At 39.2% G+C, this 23,023-nt stretch overlaps 1 protein-coding gene across 2 annotated transcripts in view; it reads left to right on the top strand.

Moving 5' to 3' along the window:
• LOC117769814 (zeta-sarcoglycan) overlaps positions 1-23,023 on the top strand; it is a 317,874-nt gene that overhangs the window by 270,154 nt on the left and 24,697 nt on the right. For both annotated transcript variants that reach the window (XM_034598967.1, XM_034598960.1), the window contains exons 5-6: positions 6,602-6,724; positions 8,762-8,834. In XM_034598967.1, coding sequence (XP_034454858.1) covers positions 6,602-6,724; positions 8,762-8,834 — 196 coding nt within the window. The remainder of the gene's footprint in view (positions 1-6,601; positions 6,725-8,761; positions 8,835-23,023) is intronic.

The raw sequence follows: 23,023 nt of genomic DNA, 5'->3' as shown, positions 1-23,023 counted from the left end.
TGTTTTGTCTGCACAAGGGTTCAATTTAACCAAACCAAACAACTTAGGTGTGAAATCACTCTTAGTCTCCTCCATCTCCTGAGGGAAATAACTGGCTCTTACGCAGTTAAATGCTCTGTGTTCACCAGCTAGTTCCCAACTGTGTCTCTCTGCCAGCTGTGTGATAGCATGAGCCCAATTTTCAGCAACACTTGACAAAAAACTTTTCAAGGTGTAGATTACTAGCTGTTTGCCATAGCAGAGGAAATTTAGAAAACTTGAGACAGCAGGGGAGAAGAAAACCTCCCAAAATAATGGCAGGCCTCTGTCCAGCTACAGGCGGCATCTATTGCACTTCTGTCCGTCCTGGGAGAGAGGGATCCCTCACATGTGGCTCTCTGAGGTTTCTATGTTTTTTCCCCTGCTAAAAGTATTTTTAATTTTTTTTCCCTCACTCTCGTTGAGGCTTAAGGGCAGACGATGTTGCATGTTGTTAAGCCCTATGAGACGAATTGTGATTTGTGAATATGGGCTGCACGAATAAAATGTGATTGATTGATTGATTGTGTACCCACGGCAGTCTTTCCCACATAATTCATTTTATCAATTACGGTAATGGGAGTGTATATGCACACACTAAGTGGAAAAAAATTTCGCAAGCATGTAGTGGCATGAGCGAGCACGCGGCATATAGCGCTGCACACACCAAGTAGGAGATCTCTTATTATGAGAAATCTAAAAAATGTTTTGGTTCATTATGAAACTGTGGCGGGAAATTAAGATTATGGTGGGCTGCCACAGTCTAGATAATAAATGGGAAACACTGAACAGTCTACATCTGGTGACTCATACAACCAGACATTAACCAATTACATCAGGCTGCAATGACTGGCTGATGCCTGCGTAATCTGCAGAGGTTGGCTCTCAGGCTCGAGATCGTGTCACATGTTCTGTGCCACTACATTTATTTTCCCCTTACTGCCTTTCTCCTGCCCATGTCTCCGTTAGTGATGTATTCTAAAAGCTTTATTATTACTGAAGGGTCCTGCTGAGGAAGGTTCCTCTGACAGCAGAGGAGATCCTGTAGGAAGTGATTATTTAAATCAGTGCATCAATTAACATATCTGCCTAACGAGGACTCATGTTGCTATTGTTGACAGCAGAATTGCAGTGGGAGAGACATTTGTGTGAGCAAACTAATTGACCAAAAGCATTTAATTTAGATGCCATTAACATTAGCAACCTGCAGATTGCTAACAAGAGGAAAAGAAAAGATCGGATTGTTTTTACTTGTTTTTGGCAACTAAATGTGTCAAACGTGAACATGGACGGGAGACATTTAACACAAATTGTATTAGCTCTGCTCCAGAGCCTTTGTATTCTATTATTTGTATTCTTTCTTCTTTTCATTGTTTCCAGTGTTGTCAGACATCCAGAACAAACATTTCAGGAGCTTTAATAAGCCTTTCTTCCATTTTGCAGTTTAGAGGATTACTGACATATCAATTAGACCGAACCTCAAAAACGGTTTACAGCAGAAAAAGAAAGACATGAAGAGTACACATCTACAGTTTGATTTACCATTGCTACTCTACTTCACTGTTTATTTCTATATAGCGAAGCTACTCAGCTGGCAGTACTTTTGTGTAAGCAATCATTTTTAAACTACTAACTTGTAGACATTTTCTCTTTTGTTGTTGCTGCTGATGTAAACACAGTATACAGTGTGTGTGTGTGTGTACTACATATGTATATACAGGAGAAAGAAATTGCTTAAAGTTCAATCCATATGTTTTTTCTTTTTCATATTTTAACCAAACATTACAGCCCCGCTGCAAAGGGAATACTGAGACATACTATTGGAATCAAATCTTTTTGAGATGATCTTTCATACCTTTGTTCAGGGTCTGAAATTATCACCCACCAAGTGGCAAATGTGGGTAGATTTTAGATTTTCAGAGTAATTCTCAGACAACTATACGCCAAAAATAGTCATATAATAAAACCCTATTCTGAGAGATCGGGCTGCATTCAGATTTTCCACTGCTCTGCTTCTGCTTCTGCTTATGCGCTCTGTCAGACACATAAACCGACACAGAGACACACACTCACACCCATATACTTGAAAACCCACCCTTACTCTGCCTCTGATGGGCTCTCAAGTCTGCCATTTTCTGTCTAAGCCTATCTAAGCAACCATCACAGCATAATTCAGTAAGGATGCTAAAAATCCTTTTCATCACATTTGGAGTTAGGGGTCTGCTCTGGGACCTCCCTGCACATGTGGAAAGCCTAAGGTAGAGAGAGCACAGCTCACTACCCTTCCATGATCCTTCAGGGATAGCAACAGCTAAAAGACCCTGGCACAGAGCAGAGCAGGCAGCGCTGACAACACATGGGTCATATTCAGTATGAGAAGGAGGTACTGGGGTGGAAGGGCTTTGTTTAGTGGCTTGCAGTGGAAACAGGAAGAGTAGGCAGCTATAGTAGCTTAAGTACAGAGCACAATATGAGCTTTTCTGAAGGAATGCATTTTCCAGGGATCAGCTGATGTGGGCTGGCATAGAAAATCTGCTGATGTCAGTTGACATGTGGCTCAACTTGACTTTGTGACCTGCCTGAACTTTGTTATGCTCAGTGACCAGACAATACAAACTAGCCAATCAGAGGCACAGTAGGGCCAAGGTACACGGGTGACTGGTAGCGTGTCTGCTGCTTGCTGCCAACCGAACTGCACTGATGTCCCTACCTGTGACTTTGATGCTTTAAGAATAACAATAACTGTACATTTTGCATAATCCTTCCCGCTTATAGTATAATTTTGATATGCCTATAGTATTTTCTATTTTATTTTGCTATTAAAGTTTTGTTTCCTATTTTTTATAATTTCTATATTTAAAATTGCACAAAGTTACCACATAAAATTCCATGTATGTGTAAACCTACTTGGCAATAAAACTGATTCTGATTCCTATTCAATAGGCTCACTAAAAGTGATGAGATGAGGATTGGAGATATCAGAGTTCTACGATGCCGGCTAGATTAAAGTCAAGTTGAAAAAATAAAAACTTTGAAGAAATTGAAGTACATTTATATTCTGGCTTGTAAATGTATTATTATTGACATTATATTTTTGTTAAAACTGCATTTGATTGATTAATTAAGCACAAATAAACACATACAAATTATTTAGCTTAAACTTTTACACCCCAGCTTTTCATCAAAATACCTGAACAAATAACATGACCCCAAAAGGAAATATATAATTTTGGCCTGTAAAAATATTCTGTGCACTTGGATTTTTCTGCTACAGTCACATTGGCCTTTGTAGTATGTTGAGGGAATTCTGATAAGTGTTATTAGCTGTCTCATATCTGTATAAAGGCTTTAAATCATATATAGTCATACCTGTATATTGTCTTCCATTACCTCATCTGCTGCTGCAGTTATACACTATGTCTGAAATGTGTCAGGTATATACACATCTTTCCTTCATTTCCCTACAGACTACATTTTCCATGTTCTAACTTACATCATCGCCTATATCCTGCTGTTTCAGAAGCTTTTACAGACCCCTGCTGAGAGGACAAGGACGTGAATAAAACTGAAATCTTTGGAAATATGCTGACTGTGGAAATCGGCTCTACGAGCTGCATTATGGGACGAGAGCTGAACAACCAAAGAGAACTAGCTAGATGTCTGAGACAGCAACTAGCGCAGCACATCTCCAGCTGTCACCACTACAATACACACCACACAAAACACACAGCACCAGCGCACAACACAAATCTCAGTTGCTTTCCCACATAGTAGGTGGAGGAGTGAGAGGCTTGATGTGGGAGAGACAGACAGGATAAAGGCGAGGATAGATAGATGAGAAAAAGGAGCTTACTCTGAGGCTGATGGCTGCTAACAAAGTTTGATTGTGACTGACAAGGCGCTCTGGGTTCCTAATCGACACTTGTAACTCTAATTGACAGTGAAGGAAGGAGATGGGGGGTAGAGACAATACTTGTTCTTTGTCTTGGCAGGGTTGAAAAAGTGGCATATCACAATCCAAATCAGAAAATAAAGGGAACATTGATTAAGAAAGAGCGAACAGCCACCGTGGCCGTGGTGGTTAATTTGGCAACAGTGTCAGTCAATTTATCGGTTTTCAGACTTCCCTGCCAATATTTTCTTGCAAAGCCACCAACAACAAATCTATTGAGTTCTGGAACAACGTCAGTGTCAGTGCTTTGTCTAACACAACAAGTGGCAGCAAATAATAGCAGCTGGGGATGTGTGATAATTTGCTTTGAGAAAGCAGATAACCATGAAAGCATTTTCTGTATATACTGTATATGTAAATATACCGTATAAATCAGTAGCAGGGTTTGTTGCCTAAAGCATGAATATGAAAACCTAAACTAAATTGGAGTTACCATAAAATATTATAACACTAGAAAAACAATATGAGAAATATATATTTACAATTTGGCATATGTACAGTACGACTGTTATTGGCCATGGAAAGTTCAAGTTGTACAATCACAGGTGAGGACATTCATGCAGTGCAATGAGTGGGTCCCTGGCCTTCTTCATGAGGCCAGCAGCAGTCGGGGTAAAACTGTTGTGGCGTAAAGTTTAGTTTAAGGAAGGTTTGAGTCATGTCCACGATGGAAAGGGGTTGGCCCCAATCTTACCTGCACACCTCAGAGTCCTGGAGGCGCACAGGCCCTGAAGGCGAGACAGGTTGCCAATGATGCGCTGCAATCTGTCCTTGTCCTTGTAGCAGCAGCGTTACATAGAGTGATGGAGGAGGTGAGGATGGACTCAGAGAAGTTGACCATCATAGACTTCGGCAGGTTGAACTTCTTCAGCTGCTGCAGGAAGTATAGCCTCCTTTTGTGAGGGATGTTCAGCTCCCACTTCAGGTCCTTGGTGATGATGGTGCCCAGCAAATGGAATGACTCCACAGTGTCTATGATAATAATTCATCCATTTATTTCAATCATGTAGCACGAACACAATCCAGTTGGTTTCTAAAGCACAGATTTTCATTTTAGACAGGAACCGTCAAATAATTTAAATTAATTCTTCTTAGCCCAAGTAAATAGTTCATACTGAGCTGTGCTTGTGTGGCATTATAATTTTATCTGGAAATCTGATTTCTTTTCAACTTGGTTTAAATCAAAAATAAATGAGTTTGCGCCATTGAGAAAAGATTAAAGGATCCTAATTTCTTTCTTTCTTTTGATCATGATTTTCTTGTCACTCTCTTTTGTGATTTTATTTATCAGCAGAACAAATAGTACTGATCTGATTTCAACATAGTGTACTGATGTTGCATGGACTTATGTAGAACAACACATTTTTAGGCAGATTTGACTCATTTACCTTTTTTCTCTATCTCTCAAGGCTGTTTTCTGTTGTTTGACCTTGGCAGAGGTGTGTGCTCTCTTAGAGCCTGGAACAGTGCACTCTTGACATTGTGTAAATAGATTGTTGACTATGTGTTGACATTGTTTACTATGTGTAAACAGAAAACAAATGTATTTGTTACTATTAAAAGTATAGCAATTTTAGCACCTTAACTTCTTGAATAAGTACTTTCATGGAAACTAGTTAAAGATATTGTCTTATAATATTACTAGATATTATTAGAGATGATACAAGCTGTAAGCACATTTTACCTTCAAGGTAAACACCAGCCACCCACACACACTTTGGCTTTTATAATGGAATAATAAACAACACTTAAACATTATTTATATCTATTATCCTTGTATCATTTGCAATTGGACATTTTATAAAAGATCATTTTTTGAGCATCATTTAATCCAAAAGACCAGTCTCCCATCTCACATTTATGCTGCCACCTCAGCACAAATAAAAGTATATAAACCGAAGTTTTTACAGCAACATGTCTTTCCAGAAACTCACTAAACTGTCTCACTAATCCACAGGAGCATACTGTCAACAGTTTTACTATCGACTGCTCCTTCAGTAGATAGAAGTTCCATTAACAGTTATTGGAGCACAGCTTGTTCTTTGGATTATCCAGTCTAAGTGGGACATTGTGCTGCAGCTGGAACCTCTTTTTTTACTTCCACCAAGGAGGTTCTGCTTTATGTGTTTCTGTCTCTCAGCAGAGTTACTCAAAGGCTACTGAACTAGTCTTTATCCAGTGTTGTTGAGAGCCAAACGGAGAAGTCATCACATTTTGTTGCAGATCAGGTTAAACGGGCAGAAGCATAGCATTGGCCTTGGCAGAGGTATGTGCTCTCTGAGTGGCCTTCTAGTTTTTATGTGTCTGCTGATTACATATCTCAGCAGCCTGGATCAGAGCTTCAAGACTGTGCTCAAGGAAACGACTCCCAGTGTCTCTACTGATTTCCACAATACAGACCATATGAACAGTAGAGACAAATCTTACAGTTACTGGGGTTGAGAGTTCAAATCCCTCCGTGGTCGTTCAGGCTAAACCTTCATGCACTAATGGTTCCATTAGGACCTTTTAGATGAAAACATCCACCAGATGGTACATTTTATGTGCTATGAGTTTTCTTCAGCTATCAATTTTAACCTAACCCCCTGTCTCACTTTCTCTCTCTACCTCCCCCCTTCTCCACCCCCTCAGGTTCAGAGATGGTGGAGGCTCAGTGTCAGAGGTTTGAGGTGAGGAGCCTTGATGGAGAGAGAGTTCTGTTCTCAGCAGATGAAGAGGAGATAACCATCGGCACTGAGAAACTTCGAGTCACAGGTAAAGACGACACCCTCTAGACAACATGTCCATCATTTCTTTATTTTCTTATGATGACATGAATGTGCACCATGCCATATACATGTCATGTATGTGTGATCACCTTAAGGGTCCCAAACAGGGGATTTATTTCGACTGAGTGACAAAGTTACTTAGGACAGTGGTTCCCAAACGGTGTGCTGTGGCACACTGGTCTGCCGTGAGGCAAGTCCAGGTATGCTGTGGGGTTTTGAGAGAAATGTACAATATTATTATTGAAATACTGCTATACTACTACAGGGCTCCAGAGTGTGTAGGAGAGCAACTCTAACAACCCTAACGCTAACCCCAAAAAAGATAGAACGCAGGTTAAAATGGATGATAACAAGGGTTTTGCATGAATAAGAATACAGGTGTGCCTTGCGATTTTGGCTTTGGTTTGAAAACCACTGCTTTAGCACAGTTTACAGTGCATACACACACAAAAAGCAGTTTAACAGAGTGCAGTCATACATGGTCAGGGCAGTGAGCAGAGATGTTTTTTTTCCCCCTAAATAAAAGAAAGAAAGAAAGACAAGCCAGGTGAGTGCAGAAACAATAACAAGCAATTCAAGTCAAAAAGAAAAACTTGTAAAGAAAGAGAAAATTGACCTGTGGTGCACTACACACGTTCTCATTTGCTCATTCTGTCATGAAATGAAAGAGATAAAGTGTTTGTGTGTGTGTGTGTGTGTGTGTGTGTGCGTGCGTGTGCGCAGATGCATGTGCATGTCTGTTTCCATGTTTGAAGGTGTCAGTTGTTAAGTAATTTAATTTTTCAGGAACACACCAAATGTGCATTTACACAAACACACAGATTCAACTTCCAAGGTGAACTACACAAACAGAAAGTAAACACCTGCACAGACACCGACAGGGGTAAATGTTGAAATGCTTCTATTAGAGACCCTCTGGAGAAATAAGGGAGCAGAGGATGGAGGGATATTTGAGGGGGGGGGGTCTAAAGGTGACTGGTGCTGTCATTTACTGTTGATGGAGGTGTGAGAGGAGAGACTGAACAGTGGAAAGAATGTGATTATGAACTCATCCATTCAGCTCATGCACTGAGTGCCAGCAGAGGCAATGCTACATTTATTGATTTATTTATTTTGTAGAAAGTTTTTTTTTTCTTCTTTTAATTCAAGATGATAACTTTCCTCACACTGCTGCCCTCTGCAGTAACGAGAGCTGCACAGCAAAGACTTCATAATGTGGAAGACTGCATGCAAGTGCTGTTTGCATGAGCCAGTGTGGTAGCAGCTGTTGAGGTGTGACACTCGTGAGCTTATTTTTGATTCCCTTCATGGGCATTGTGTAGCTGGACAGGTGCCATCTTACATGTCAGATAATTAATAAAAGATTGATAAGGTACCTTCATACTACTTCTTATATTGGTATTACTATATGTTATGGGTAAATGTATTTATTGCCCCTGGAAACAGTAGACATTTTTACATAAGCCAATATTCTGACATTAACCCATAAAAGACAACAGTCTGACTTAGACACTGTCATGTAAACAGCAATTTCTGATACCTAAACCTGAATAAGGTCATACTCGAAATAGGCAATCATTAAATTAAGACACTCATGGCCCGGGTTCGCCTGGGACTAATATGGAAAAATAACAAGAAGTTTAAAATTTTGCAACAAAGAAAGAAAACACTTAGAAGAGAATACAGTAGGATTGTGTCAGATGTATGACGTAGTGGACTTTAATTTGACTCAAATCCTAATCAGACTATGCTCCGTAACATGTCAATGGGAATATGCCAGAGATGTTCTATTAGCAACTCCAGTAAACGTCACAGTCAAAGTAATGTCTTATTCAGAATAAATTCAATCGTCCATGTTAAGTCAATGTAAACATAGTCATTGTTGTATTTGGACATAATCTGTATGACACATTGTAAGTGCCTTCTTCAACTCCAAGAATAAAGGTATGAGATGATATGTTGCAGGATTCCACACAAAAGACACGTGTGATTTAGTTTCCTTACTTTCTTCCACTCTCTCCAGGGAACGAAGGTGTGGTTTTCAGCCATTCTGTAGAGACATCACATGTAAGGGCAGAACCCTTCCAGGACCTGAAGTAAGTAGTCTCCTTCATTTGCTGTGAATACTCATGTGAATATAAGTGAGTGCATCAGACAAGCCTGTTTGGCACAATGGTTCACTTTCCACGTTACTCCTGCTCTTAATATTTTATTTGTGGTAGAATATGTATGAGGTGTATTTTCTTGCATAATTACTAAGATAGTGACACCACAAATAACAATTTAGGAAAAACTAGCAGTGTTATGTAGAACTCTGTGGGTTAGCATAGTAGCCAGCTATGTGGCACACTGACTTACAATCAGCTCTCTGCAGAAAGAGGTGTGCTGGTGATTGGCAGCCTGACAGGGGGAACAGAATCCCTTCAGGCTGCCGTGTGCAAGGGTCAGGCTGTTACCAAGACGAGTCTTCCCCTGATACATGCACCTGAACACGTGTAGTGCAGAGCCGATGAGCTGTGCTAAACCTTTTTTTCCCCCTATATTTATGAAGCTCTATTAGGACCATAGCAGGTAAAAAAAAAAAGAATGTGCTCCACTTTCCAAGTATTATGCCGCCTGATGAAATTCTACCTCACAATTGGACTCTGCTATAAATATATGTGATCCCAGGATCTCTAAATTATCAGAGCATCTGGATTTCCAAGAGATATTAAAGTGATTTGGCCAACATGCTAATTTAGATGAGATGATATAGCTTTTGTCTGTCATCTTGTGTCCTGCTGTATCACAAACCCCATTTGAATTGCTAATAAATGTCAGCAAAGATCGTACCTGTACACTGCATTGCAGTTCTCGATGCACAAAATCTTGTATATATGACATTAATCTAAGATGACTTTATAGTCCCAAAGAATATTCAATCAATAATTGTTTTCTTGTAAGTGTACCACTTTGATTTCCGTTTTTTTTCTTTGAACTCTTCTGAGTTTACTCAGAATATCTTTACCTTTAGCTACAATGGCCCAAATAGTTTATAGTATTTATAAGCTGTAACTTGAATTGTCATTTTGCAGAGGACTAAATTGTTTCAATCTAAACTTATGTGGAGAGGGTCCTTTCAAGATGATGGGAACTGACACAAGCTTGTGGTTTTTAGTTTTACAGATATGAAACAAAGCGCTTGAGACCGCAGACAGCATCTTAATAATTCCTATGCAACACAGGCAACACACTGATGAAATGTTGCTTCCAATATCAGCTGCACAAACTGCTGATCTTCCAGTCAGTGCATCTGCGTGTGTCTGTGTTTATCCTCTCCTGGAGTGTGTTTTGGGTGTCTTTAAAGGGCATATGAAGTTCCTTAATTACTAATGTCTCAGTCTCATTTGGGTATTGTCAAACAGGATTAAGTAGAAGTGGCCTTAAGCCAGAGAGGAAAACATGAACAGAGAAGCAGGAAAGAGAAGAGATGGGGGTGGAGAGAGAGACAAAGGGGAAGACAAGGAAGTGATGAGGAAACAAGCATACACTGCATATTCTGTACAGACATAATTGACTGAATAGTTTGAGAGAGAAAACAAAGAAGTAGGTCAGATACAAGAGGAGGCAGAGGACAGTGATGGAAGAATAAAGTACAGGAGGAGCGGATAGAAGGAAGTGTAAAGAAGAATAGATTGAATTGAACTTGCTCCTGCCAGAAGTTTGAGTCGCAGTGGTAGCAGCGGATAATGGGATACAGCAAAAATCTGTTTGCATTCAGGGTGTGCTGACTGGCATGACACAAGTGGAAAAGACAGAGGAGTTTAAAACACTGAACCAGTATGGGTGTGGTGGTTGACAAAAAGAGTTGCAAGATCCTTTTATTTTACATCACATGGTTGTTTGACTTCTTTGGCTCTGCCGAGTGAAAATATGTGTCCTTTCATGGGCATCATTCTGTATGCATGCTACCTTAAATCCTGTTTTGTATGCTGTTGATGTAAATGTGTGGGAATACAAATTAAAACAAAGATGTGCGTCAGCGGCCTAGTAGAGGTTGTGATTCCCCAGGGTTCCCTTTCTATCCTCATTCTATGATTCCAGCCAGTATCTATTAAAGAAAATTAACTTTACAGAGTGAGACAAAAATGCTGAAAGCAATGCAAAATTGGAATTACAGGGAACAGGAACACATGCACGTTGAGGGATCAGGAAGAAGGAGGAGTCATTATTAGGACAACGTGAACTAGAAGAAGTTAGATTAGTTGAAGGAAGTGAAAGATACAGAGAAAAAGGGGGGGCGACAATAGAGTCAACTGTGGATGAGTCAGTGCAGGTGATGAAGGTCTATGGTGAAGAGAGGAAAGGAAGCTCATGGGATTTGTGTTGTAAATTCAATGCAGCAAATCCAAGTTATGGGCTGTTTTTATTCCCATCAGTTCCAAGAGTTTTAATGTCATTAACACCTCTGTGGAGTGACATAAAACAAATTATTTGATGGTAAAAATAGCACTTACTGCAGCAGTTTTGCATAAATTGACCGTATCACCATCAACATCGTCATAGACAAGACTAATCAATTAAGGGTATAAACAAATGTGGACATAGTAAACTAATATTACACACACTCAACATGCACACATCTATAAACATGCATATCATGGCACAAATAAAAACACACTATTAAAAGCAAAAAGTAAAAGTCACTGTCCCAAGTGCACAAACTGAAAGAGCTAATGAATTGAAAAACACATTAAAAGCTCAAACATGCATGAAGGGAAAGAACTGCACAGAGCAGTGTAAATGCAAAGTAAAACACACACACACACACACACACACACACACACAGTGTACTGACCTTTCTGTTGCATCACCTACTGCAGGGTTGATAAAAAGCCCAGAAAAATAACACAGATAAAAATGTGATTACATGGTTCAAATACTCCCCCTATCTGCCATCACTCATTAGCTGTTAAATGGCAGAGAAAGAAACAGATTGAAAGAAGTGTATTCATTAACATGATGGTTATTTTATCTAGTTGTTCATTGAGTTGTATTTGATTAGATGTTTAACACTGATAGTGAAGTTGATGTCAACAAATAGAAATAATTGGTTCTCATTTCCATATTCGCAGATGGGGATAATTTTCTGATTGGAACTTTCCATCTCTTTTGCTATCTGTGTTTTTCTCATCTTACCGCTTTTTTCACTCTTGACATTTCCATATGTGCTTCCCTTCACCCCCCCCCCCCCCCCCCCCCCTCTTTTCTGTCTCATTATGAAAAGTAGAGCGTTCTGCAGTGAAGGTAAATGGGACATGTAATGAGCGGATTGAAGTCCATTTAAAACTAATGATGTATCTTACAGTTTAACAACGAAAAGAGGGAGAAGAAAAGAGGAAAACAAGAAAGATAGATGATACACACTTTAGACGATAAAGCACAGGTCAGGAACTTCCTATCAAGGAAGGCTTCATAAATTCTGCAGATTACTACATCTATTTTTATAATTCACCATTGCACATATTGATTTGAATGTAATGCCTCATCATTGTATGGAGGAAACATAATTAACAATGCAACAGACTGGAAAAATGGATGAAAGATGTGATGCTTAAAATAAATTTAGGCATATGTAGACTTAATGTAATGGGCCTTTAGCAGTTGGATGCACTGAAGATTTCTACGTTTCTAAGTGTTGAAATGCTTAAATAATATAACCACTGACTGAAGCCAAAGACATCAGATTGCATGACACACATTACTAAAACAGGGTTATGCTAGTAGCACAGAAACAAAGTGCTCTGCAGCTTCCAGGTGCTTCCCAGAGAACACTCCAGGACGCTGTGCCATGCACTTTCAAAGCCTCTGGTGGGATGGTTGTAAGCCATGTTCAAACTATTCTAACTCCACAGTATATAGGGACTGGCTGGGAGGCAGAGAGAAAGCGGTCGCTTTGGAAAAGGTGCTGTGGCTGGCATCTTCTTCAAGCAGCACAGTTCAACATCTTAGAGAAGCATTCAAAACAGTGACTGAGTAAATAAAATGAAAGGAGCCAACACATAGGCAGCCAACAACAACAAACACACTGAAAATGGATGAAGGAACTGTAGAAAAGTTGGTAGTGGATGTCTATGCCGAGGGAGTTTGTACATGTTTAAGATGTGTAGCTTGTACAGTTTACTGATAGAAGCAGCGAGGCACAGTTATAATAAAACATATTTTCCTCATCAGCACAACATGAGGCTGAGGTTGCTTTTTAACTGCAAAAACCACAACAGTGTGAATGGAGCCTTAGGCAGATGATACATTTTGCAAGGATGACAAGTTTTAATGGACATTTAAAATGCTAAAATGTTTGCCTTAATGCAAACAGTACACTTTTGATGAGGAATGCCATCTGAAAAATAAGACCAATAGCATCACTGTCAAGAAACGTCCTTAGATTCAACATTGACATAAAAGCTAGTGGCCTTTTTTTGGCATGCTACTGTTTCATGTACAGGTAATTTGAAGTCAGATTTACCAGCCATTTATAACGGTTATTATTATATTAAATGTTCAACAGCACAACAGTGTAAAGGGTGTCTGGCATCAGGGTGAAAGGATGAGATGAAAAACAGAAGATGTGCTGAAGGCTTCCCAGACACTACTTTACAGCATAGTAGTTTCTGTTGATTTGAAACACAACAGCACCAGCACAGCGGTCTGTTTGAAATGAATGAGGAGCCTGTGTATTTACACGTAGTGCCGTTGTTGGTCTCAACTTGGCCTTAATCAACACCCAATCGTAAGTGACCTCAATCAGCACCAAAATGATCTTTTCAATAGTGGTGCATTTTGACCAAATCAAAGACAAACCAAGGGCCTTGTTCCCTGAAATCTTTAAGGGACCTTTGATTGGTGACTGTTTCCGTGACATGTTTTTGTATCAGCTGTGGTTTGTGGCTCCAAAGGCCATTCTCAATATTTATAGCTTCCTTGACTCAGAGAATAAATGTGGACTCCTTTAGTTTCTTCTTTTTGAGAACTTTATTTTCATGCTTATGGCCCCAAAAGGTTCAGAAACAGAGAAAGGTCAAATAGCAAACTGTTAAGTCCTATAGAGGGATGAGTTACTCACTCAAATAGCTAGGATGATGCTAAATAATCTGACAATAAGACACTTATTTAAACTGGGCAAGTAAAACCAACGAAAAAGGTATGTCAGGAAAAATATTTTTTTTGCGAACAACCACAAAAGAAGACATTGAATGGGAAGTAGAAAAACATCAAATGAAAGGTAAAATGTCACAAAGTACTGTGGGTTGAAAAGAAGTCTTTGGTTTTGTTGTACAATAGGTACAATGACAATAACACACCAAGCCAAAAGTAAAATCCAGAGGACGTCTTAAGTCAGTGTCAAAGGGGAACCACCACTGCAAAAACAACTGCAAGGAGGAGCACTTTTTCAACAGAGAGACTAAAATCAATCAACAATTAACTGACCAAAAAAGTTGAAGCAGTCTCACACAGCAAAATCGCCACGCTGACGCTAGCAGACATTGGGTTACATCAGGTCTTTAACATCATCTGATGCTTGGCTCCACAGCAGAGAGAAACAATATGCTGCACACTCAATATCTCCACTCTTTCATCCTCTTATCCCTCCCTCTGTGCCGCCTTCTCCTCTGTCCAAGTCCTGGGGTCATGAGAAGACTCCCTGGAGAGAGCTAGCCCTGACACGGGCAAGGGCATCAGAGAAGGATTTGGATGTGCCCCTTCCCCTATCCATGGCTCTATTTCCATGTATCTGTCTCAGGACAGATAGGAGTGCAGAGCCCTATCAGATTCAGGAGCATGGGAAAGGATTTCTTTTAGAAAGATTGGAATACTGTAGGGTAATGGTTTAAAAAGTGGGCTTGGGACAGTTACTTGCTCAGATACGGAGCCAAATATAAGAAAGTAAAGAGAACACCCAAGTGTTTTCTCACAGAAGCTGGTATTTATTGAAAGAGACATGCACAGACTGCATTTCTACATGATTTACCTTACATGTTGTTGTTAGAAATGATGCAAAAAAAAAGGAAAATCTGAAGGAATTTATCATTGGAAGGATTTCAAGTTTTTGGTACACGTCATCAACCTAGTCCATCTGACCAGAGTCTTTCTAAATGACTGAATCTCTGATGCTCGAAATTTTAGGGGAGAGGGATGATGTTATGTATCTTTTGTATCCTCAGCATCTTTCAGCGGAGCATCATTTTTGAAATTAGGTCTGCATTTTTGGGATCCGACCCTGACAATTTACAGATGTGTGATGGATTCCCACAAGTTCACAAAGGTCAAAGTGTAGGAAAATCATAGAAGGATGTTTGTCTTTGGTCATTGACTTGTGGGTGGGTGGTGATGATGAACACGTTAAATCATTGTGTGTATACATATTATTATACATATATATTTCGTATGCATTTCAGTTTAAGTTAGAAGTAATACCACAACATTTTCCTGTAAATTCAAATTGCAAAAAGCTCCTCAACCCCGATGAACGACATGTCAGCTCCCTGAAAGTGAAGCCATAACATCTAGGTCATCCCCTGGAGGTTGACTGCAGTGTAGGTCATAAACCTCTCTGCTAGTTTGACCCACCCTGCTATGATAGCAGGGTGGGTCAAACTAAATTGTCAAAGTATAAGGCAAAAATCAATTCTTTCCCCCACAGATGGTTTCTCTCAGTTTGGGTACTTCTTATCCCACTCATGTGTGTTCAAGTTCAAGTGCTGGGTTTTTCTTGGTGGGTGGGTTAATCCTCTGAACTGCATTCACCTGGTGTTCTAGTTGTAAATGGCACCTCATATATTACCAATAATGACGGCCATCAGTGCTTGGAACAGAGAGAGAGACCTATTGCTCTAGTCTGTGCTTTTATCCATTTATTTACGTAATACATGTGAGCTGTGGTTTTCTGGTTCGAGATTGGGTCAAAAAGTTGTTTCTCTGTAGTAGGTCCCTAAATGACAAGAGTGCTAATATGGCTTAATGGCCTTGGGTCCTAGGGGCACTTCCAATTGAACCCAATTACAGACTGTAAAGTTTTACGAGCCCTTGAAGTAGAGAATAGGGAAATGATCCGCCCTGTGGCCTTAATTCTCTTTCCCCTCTGCACCCACACATCCAACAGTTGCCTCGACTCTGAATAAGTTTCCAAACAACAAAATCTAATGTTAAGATTGGAATATATTGTACTTTGTTTTCGTGTTTTTTGGGGGAATATTTTAATGGCATTCCAGTTAGGATAGACTCAACACCAGTGGATACCGATTAAGTAATAGTAATGATATTGATTCTTAGCACATTGGCCCACTCTGTATCTTCAATACTTAAATGGCCAAAAGCCTTGAACCTTACCATCATAGAAGTACACCTCACATTTACATTCTAATTGAGGTTGCAATCCTCAAATGCCGAGTAGAAACAACAATGTCAAATGAATTAGGTCCACTAGCCGTGCTTGTTTTGAGGGGAGTCTCGAAGCAGAGTTGAATTAACTAGGTTTTCGTGTGAGAATCCAGATGGAGGAGCATGGTGTAGGATCACAAAGTACACCACCTAATTAGCGCCAAAAAACTCCGAAGTAAGCCCGCCCCTAGCTGTTTTTTGATTAAAAAGTTGGGGTTTGTGTCAAAGTAATTGGAAATAATTAAAATTTAGAATGAGCCACAATCTCTTTGAACTGTGCCTTTGGGGAAATCTTCTCTTTACACTACAGTTGCCATTAAAGAACAGCAGTTCAGTTGCTTGAAGGTTTTGAGCTGCATATTTCTGTGGTTAGGTCAAACTGATACAGGGATCGATTGCAAGTTTGGAAGAAAAAAAAAGAAACTTCTTTGATATTTCGTTGTCTCTCTCATCTCTTCGTTCCTTTCATGCTGTCAGCAGTGTTCACCACAAGCAGTGTTTCCTCTAGAGGAATTCAGATATAAATGACTAGAGTTGTGATGCAGATTGAAGATGCACTACTGCACATAAACCCTATTTTATCAGAATCAGAATCAGAAGTATTTATTGCCAAGTAGGTTTACACCTACCTGGAATTTGCCTTGGTATATAGGTGCATACAAGGAACATAAAACATAAAAACACAATAAGTACGACACACATGAAAAAAACAAATATAAAATAAAAAGATAAAAAGATGAGTGTTATGAGTGTTAACCTGCTGCAGAGCATGTTGTTTGAAGTACAAAACTGCTCAAGATATTCACAATTTATTCACTATACTGTAAACTTTTTAGTCAAACGCTGGAGTTGTCAGTAATCACGTGAACCTGAACAACATTTGCACAGTTTGCTGTCCTGAGATTGGATTTTTGGATGTATCTAATACCTCCCTTTTCACTGGTACAACAAGGACAATCAGCCCTGCCCCGCTTTGTTTCGTCTCTTATTGATTAGACATGCAGGGAAATCATTGAGAACAAAGAGAGGGAGAGTAAAGGCAAGCAAGTACGGTTATGGGAACAATCCATAATGTATCTGAATTTCGGTGTGTTTTTGTGTATTGGTTATTGATGCAGTGCTTTTTTCCCAGATGTGGACATTCGGTGAAGAGTGTGCTAAATTTCAGAGAGACAGTCTGATGTGATAATGGCGTGGCTGGTGGAGATGTCCTGATCAAATGATTTGTCCGCTGTCCTGATAAAAGTCAGCTACTACTGAGCAACTCAATCTGACATTTATGGTTTCCTATATAATACCGCTGTGCAGTATGTCATGTGGGTACTAGCTAATAAATCCAATCCCATGGAGGAAAGATATACTCACACAGATATGATATATCCTAAAAATGTAATATTGGCATAGCTTGTATCTCAACTTTTTGTAATGATCAAGACTGTCAAGAACTTTTTGTATGGAGGTGGATTCAAAACATTGCAAGAACAAAACTGTTTGTATTTTGAAGCACAAAGAAAGAGCAGAATCAGAATCCAGTGACTAATATCGTATAGTGTGAAGTCAAAGACAGTTTCAAATGAAATATATGAGTCAGGACACTTGTGTAGTGCTGTGTGTGCACAGTGACCAGTATATGAATTTTGACAGGTTTTTCTTAAATCAAACACTGCGACACAGGAGAGAATAAACTCAACAGTTGACAGCGATTGTAACACACCGAAATATGTGCAGGCTATCTTGCTATCTTGACTTAGAAAACTACAAATTCTACTTTTGTTGCATGCCCCATTTCATGCAACATGGAAAGTATGTCAATGAGGACATGTCACAGGCACCTCTTTCTTTAACCACCATTTTCACAAATAGCCTGGATGTGGTCGAGATTGCTCCTTTCAATGGTGACAAATGGCCATAATCTAACATTGAACTTGTTCAGGGTTTCACGTGCACCATCCAGGTACTAGCACACTTCACGGTGTAATTTTCAATAATTAGTGAAGACTTTTCTCAGTCTTTCGCTATCTGTGCTAAGCTATCAAATATGCAAAGGGAATACTCATGTATGTTCCACAAAATCGTTTTGCATCACGCCAAAGAATTAACTGTGTCAAAGTGCACAGTGCTTGCTATAAATATGTTAGTGAAGATGTCAACTTGTGCCTTTCCTATATACAAAAAAACAGTTCCAAAAAGGTCTAGATCCCTCATTGTGATTTTCCTTTGTTGAAATGGGCCTCAGAGTGTTGGAACTCTGCCTCAGGAAACTGTATACATTGTTGTTCTGTCATTTTTTTGTCTATGTTGATTGTTGTTTATCTTTGTTAGTTATTTATTTATCAGCTGCTGTTGAATGATGATTTTGTACACATCTCGAGGGGGAATATCTGAAAACATCAACACCTAGTAAATATTCAACAGTCTTGCCATATTGCCACGCATCTGTGCCGCACCTCATGTGAATTTAAGTGTGTGTATGTGTTTGTTATAAGCTACCATCGGGGGAGAAATTTCTGACTAAAGACCGGTTTTACGTTTGTACTATTTGGAGAAAAAGGTGTTTTTTGTTTTGGTCAGTGGTTTTGGTTAAGGTTTGTTCAAGGACGTGGTTCGGGGTAGAGTAAGGGTGAGGTGCTAGAAAATGAAATCATGCCTCATTTATGTCCCCAAAAGCGCTCTGAGACAGTATTTGTGTATGAGGGAGCTCGGCTCAGCTGTTGTCTTTCTGAGTGCAGGTTGCAGATAGTCAGCTGTTAATATCAGATTTTTCAACAGAGCCAAATGTTTCACTGTGGATACAGACTATTACAAATGACTAGAGGCTGTTGTGGCAAGACACTGAAATCACAGCAGATAAATAACATTAGAAAACGCCAAACACACACTTAAAGACACAGACATTTAAAAACCTCATGAGCATACACACACTCATCCTCATGATCCAAACACAGCAGCAAGTAGCTGCTATTTGTTGTAGGTTATTAAGACACACAAAATATTCATGTAAACATATTTAAGAGAGCCAAGTCTCAACATTTGAATTTAAGAAAAACACAGAGCAGGCAAACTGTGCCATTCTTTATGTGCATAAATACTGACAGCCAACTTGCCAGACTTAGAAAGTGCTCCAGGTGCATGGGAGGATTTGTTGGGATAGTTTATCAATGGTTGAGAAAAGATGTTTTTATGGGTGTTGATAAAAGTTGAGAAGAATTATTATCTGGTCTGATTCAAGCTGCTGCTCCTGCTTGGGTTTTTGAAGATGTCTCAGTCATTTGATGGCACAATTCAGTTTGTTACTGAAGATTCACATTGCTATGACCAAAAAAACTCTTTGTTATTTATGCCAGATTTTAATGGTGGAGATGGAAATTATTGTTATGTGTTGTTATAATTTATGAAAAAAGCCAGTTTCAGTTCTCACAGGTTAAAATATATAACTCTAATAGAAGATTGTATTACTTTATTTGTTCTATTTTTAAAAGTCAATATTCAGCCAACCTTGACAAAGGTTATATGTTTGCACTGCTGAGATGACAGAGGGAGGGAGGAGTGAGGGCGCTAAAGAGAGAGAGAAATAATGAGGAGTAGACAAAAAAATGTCTCTAGTAAAATATGGTAATAAATGAGGGGAGATACTGGGAGGAGGGGGAGTGAAACAGAAAACCAAAAAAAATTAAATGGGAAAGATGAAGTGGTCGGAAGGTGTTACATTTTTACCAGCAGGACTTCTCTCTTTGTTCGTTTTTTCAGCTGAGAGAAAGAGCGAGCACAGCCAGAAGCCACCCAGGAGGCAATGGACGGGCAGGGCGAATAAGAGAAACACAGATAGGATGACTGTAGGAGGGCAGGCAATGAGGCAGAGAAAGAGAGAAAAGAAAGAAGTTCATCTTGTGATTGTGTTTGTCTCTGCTGAGGCTTTCTTTTCTTCCTTTCAAAGCTCTCTCTCTCGCTCTCTCTGTATATATATATGCTTCCTCCGCTAATCTCTTCCCCTTATACCTTCTCCTGATTCCTTTTTCTCTCTCTTCATGTGCTTTCTCTTTCCTTTCTTCTCTTCTTGTGCACTAGGGGAAGGGTATGAAATACTCTTTATTATATATATTCAAATATCTACTTGTTGTCTGTCTTTTCTTCCTTTTTTTCAGCCACTCACCCATATTTCAAGTATGTATTCTAATGTATTAATTTTCTTTCTTTGATCCGATTTTTACCAAATGAAAATATTTGAATTTTCATTTATGTACACAGAAGATAAACCTCAGAAATAAAAAATCACATCTCTCTGTGCCTTATACTACTTAAAAGATCGATAGGAGAATAGTAATTCTTCTGCTCAGAGCTGGAATCACTTGTCCTACAGAATCCCTAAGATAAAGATACATTTGCATGCTTAACCAACATCTATACAGAATTCTGTCTCACACATATTTGCTTTTAGCAAACCTATGGCATTATTTTTCATGGAAAGATAAGAAATGTATAGTTAGCATGTCTGTTTTCTTTATTCAGAGTATTAACTGAGTAATTGGCATTCAGACGAGGTGAGGTTTCATGCACCCTTGGCTGCAGATATTAGAAAATGGTCTTAGATTTGCCTTGATTACAACATATATAAATAAATAAGAAAAACCAAAAGCAACATTCCTCATAAAAAACTTTGAATCTGTGCTTACTGCAACATTCTGTGCACCACATTTCCCTTTTATTATGTATGCATGATTAAAGTCGTCTGTGTTGTATTTTATTTTAAAGATCACATCAATACCATATGAATAACACATTCTATGAGATGGAAAAAATGCACGTATTGTGCCACAAGAATTTCTTTTATTCATATTATCAGCATAAAATGCAGGCGAAGCAGTGGTGTATGTACATGAAAGTGGAACTGTGGGTTCAGGTGCCTTTCCCTGGGGCGCTTTAGCAGTTTTTATGGGAGCAGAGTGACATTCACAATCTCATTTCCTAACATATGCTCTTCCATCTGTATAACCAGTAACATGAACAGTAAACTTGCACAATTGTGTGTCCCTAACCCGTAAATCTCTTGACGAGGACACACTGTTCCTATTTTTTATCTTGTTGTGTTAATCATGGTATGGTCTGCTGTGGCAATTACTTATCAAATTATCTTAAGCACTGTCTATTTGTTCTTTTCTTATCTATATCCTTCTCTATGCCACTGCAAGTACCCAAATTCCCCACAGGGACCATTAAAGTTTCATCCAATCTTCAGAAAAAGACAAGATAGCACCATTTGCAAGGCATATTAAATAGCAAGGACGGCAATACAATCGCTAAAGATGTCATTAATGTGGCAAGGGCCTGTAGCAGCTCCTATGGTGACATCTTATTCCAGTGTCGCACTGATCCTTAACTCTGCCCACTTGACTGATTTCTATGCAGGCAACTGATCTAGTTTAAAAATGAAGTTGTGATTTTTAGAAAATGAATAGCTTCATATCTGACATCTTACACCTCATAATGGTTTGTTTTTCTTTCTGCACTGACTGCTTCACATCACATCAAAACAAGTTATGCTGCTTTAAAGAAGGCATGAACTGCACATGTGTAAAGACAAACATACTACAGAGACTAAATGTACAGAGACTAACTGCACCTTCTTCTAGTCTTCTAGTCTTTTTTGTCTCTGTGAGAGAACAGATTGGTCCTTGGTTTTGCTCAACCTCTATTCTCTCTGCTCAGAAGTATTTTCTGTCGGGCTCCTCTGTAAGTAATAGTACGACAGTACTAATGAAGCAAAATCCAGACGGTCCTGCAGTTTTCCTGACCTCATATCTACAACCGAGAGCAAAGCATAGGCATGCATACCTTTCTGTGTTCGTCTGCATTAGTGGATGTATAAAAGTTAGTTTGTTTGTTAGTCTGTTTGTCTTCCTTTTGTTTTGTTTGGAAGCAGTAAGCAATACTCCTGTTGAAATAGTCCACGAGTGTAACATCTGCTCTCATGGGACAATTTTCATGGTTTTCTATAGATGTAGATATAGTGTAGATCTGTAACATACACAAGAAAAGAAAGTTTTACTTGAGCTGATATAAGTTTCTTTGAGTCAGAGATAGACTTTGTAGTACAATCGTGGATGTTTTTTTTAGTTTTCATTTTTTCAATTCTGCATATTTTAAAGGGATAGTTCACCAAAAAATGAAAATGTACTCATTATCTACTCACCATTATGCCGATGGAAGGGTGGGGGAAGCGTTTGAGTCCACAAAACACTTTGGGAGTCTCAGGGGTAAACTTTGTCGCAGCCAGTAAGTAATTGGCTGCAACACTCAACACTTCTTGGATATCATAAATAATAAGTAGATTCATAACTGAAACTATCAAACCTTGTCATGCTTTCAAATAATGGACCCTTGAAAAGATGTTTACTTTAGATCATATGTATTACAAAAGAATAAATGTTATGACGGTGTGAAAACCTACTGTAATATTTTGGAGTCATTCTTTCATGACTCAAGACAGTATCACAAGTTGGTCTCGTTGACTTTTACGTCTTCCTCTCGCTCATTTGCTTTCTCTTTCACTGACCTCTTTCTTTTTCCTATGTAAATTTCCAATGCTTTTCTCACAAAACCTAGACAATGAACAATGGATGGGATGACTGAGGTTGTGGAGGAATGAGGCTAGTCTTTCACTACTGATTAAATTATCAGCTTGGTGCCCCATCAGAGGCACAAAGGCATGAAATTGCTTGACATTTGTTCTCCTTGTGCATTCTGCCATCGCCCATTTCCTCGGCTACATTTCACAGCAAGGAGGAAAGCGAGAGCTCCCGAAAGTTGTTTTGTACCTCAAGGATTTGTCAGGCAGCATGTTGTATAAAGTCGGACAGACGGGATATACATG

Source organism: Hippoglossus hippoglossus, chromosome 1, assembly GCF_009819705.1.
Source record: "Hippoglossus hippoglossus isolate fHipHip1 chromosome 1, fHipHip1.pri, whole genome shotgun sequence".
In the NCBI taxonomy this organism is placed as follows: domain Eukaryota; kingdom Metazoa; phylum Chordata; class Actinopteri; order Pleuronectiformes; family Pleuronectidae; genus Hippoglossus; species Hippoglossus hippoglossus.
Note: the sequence above shows the minus strand (reverse complement) of the source record. Positions and strands in the feature narration are given on the sequence as shown.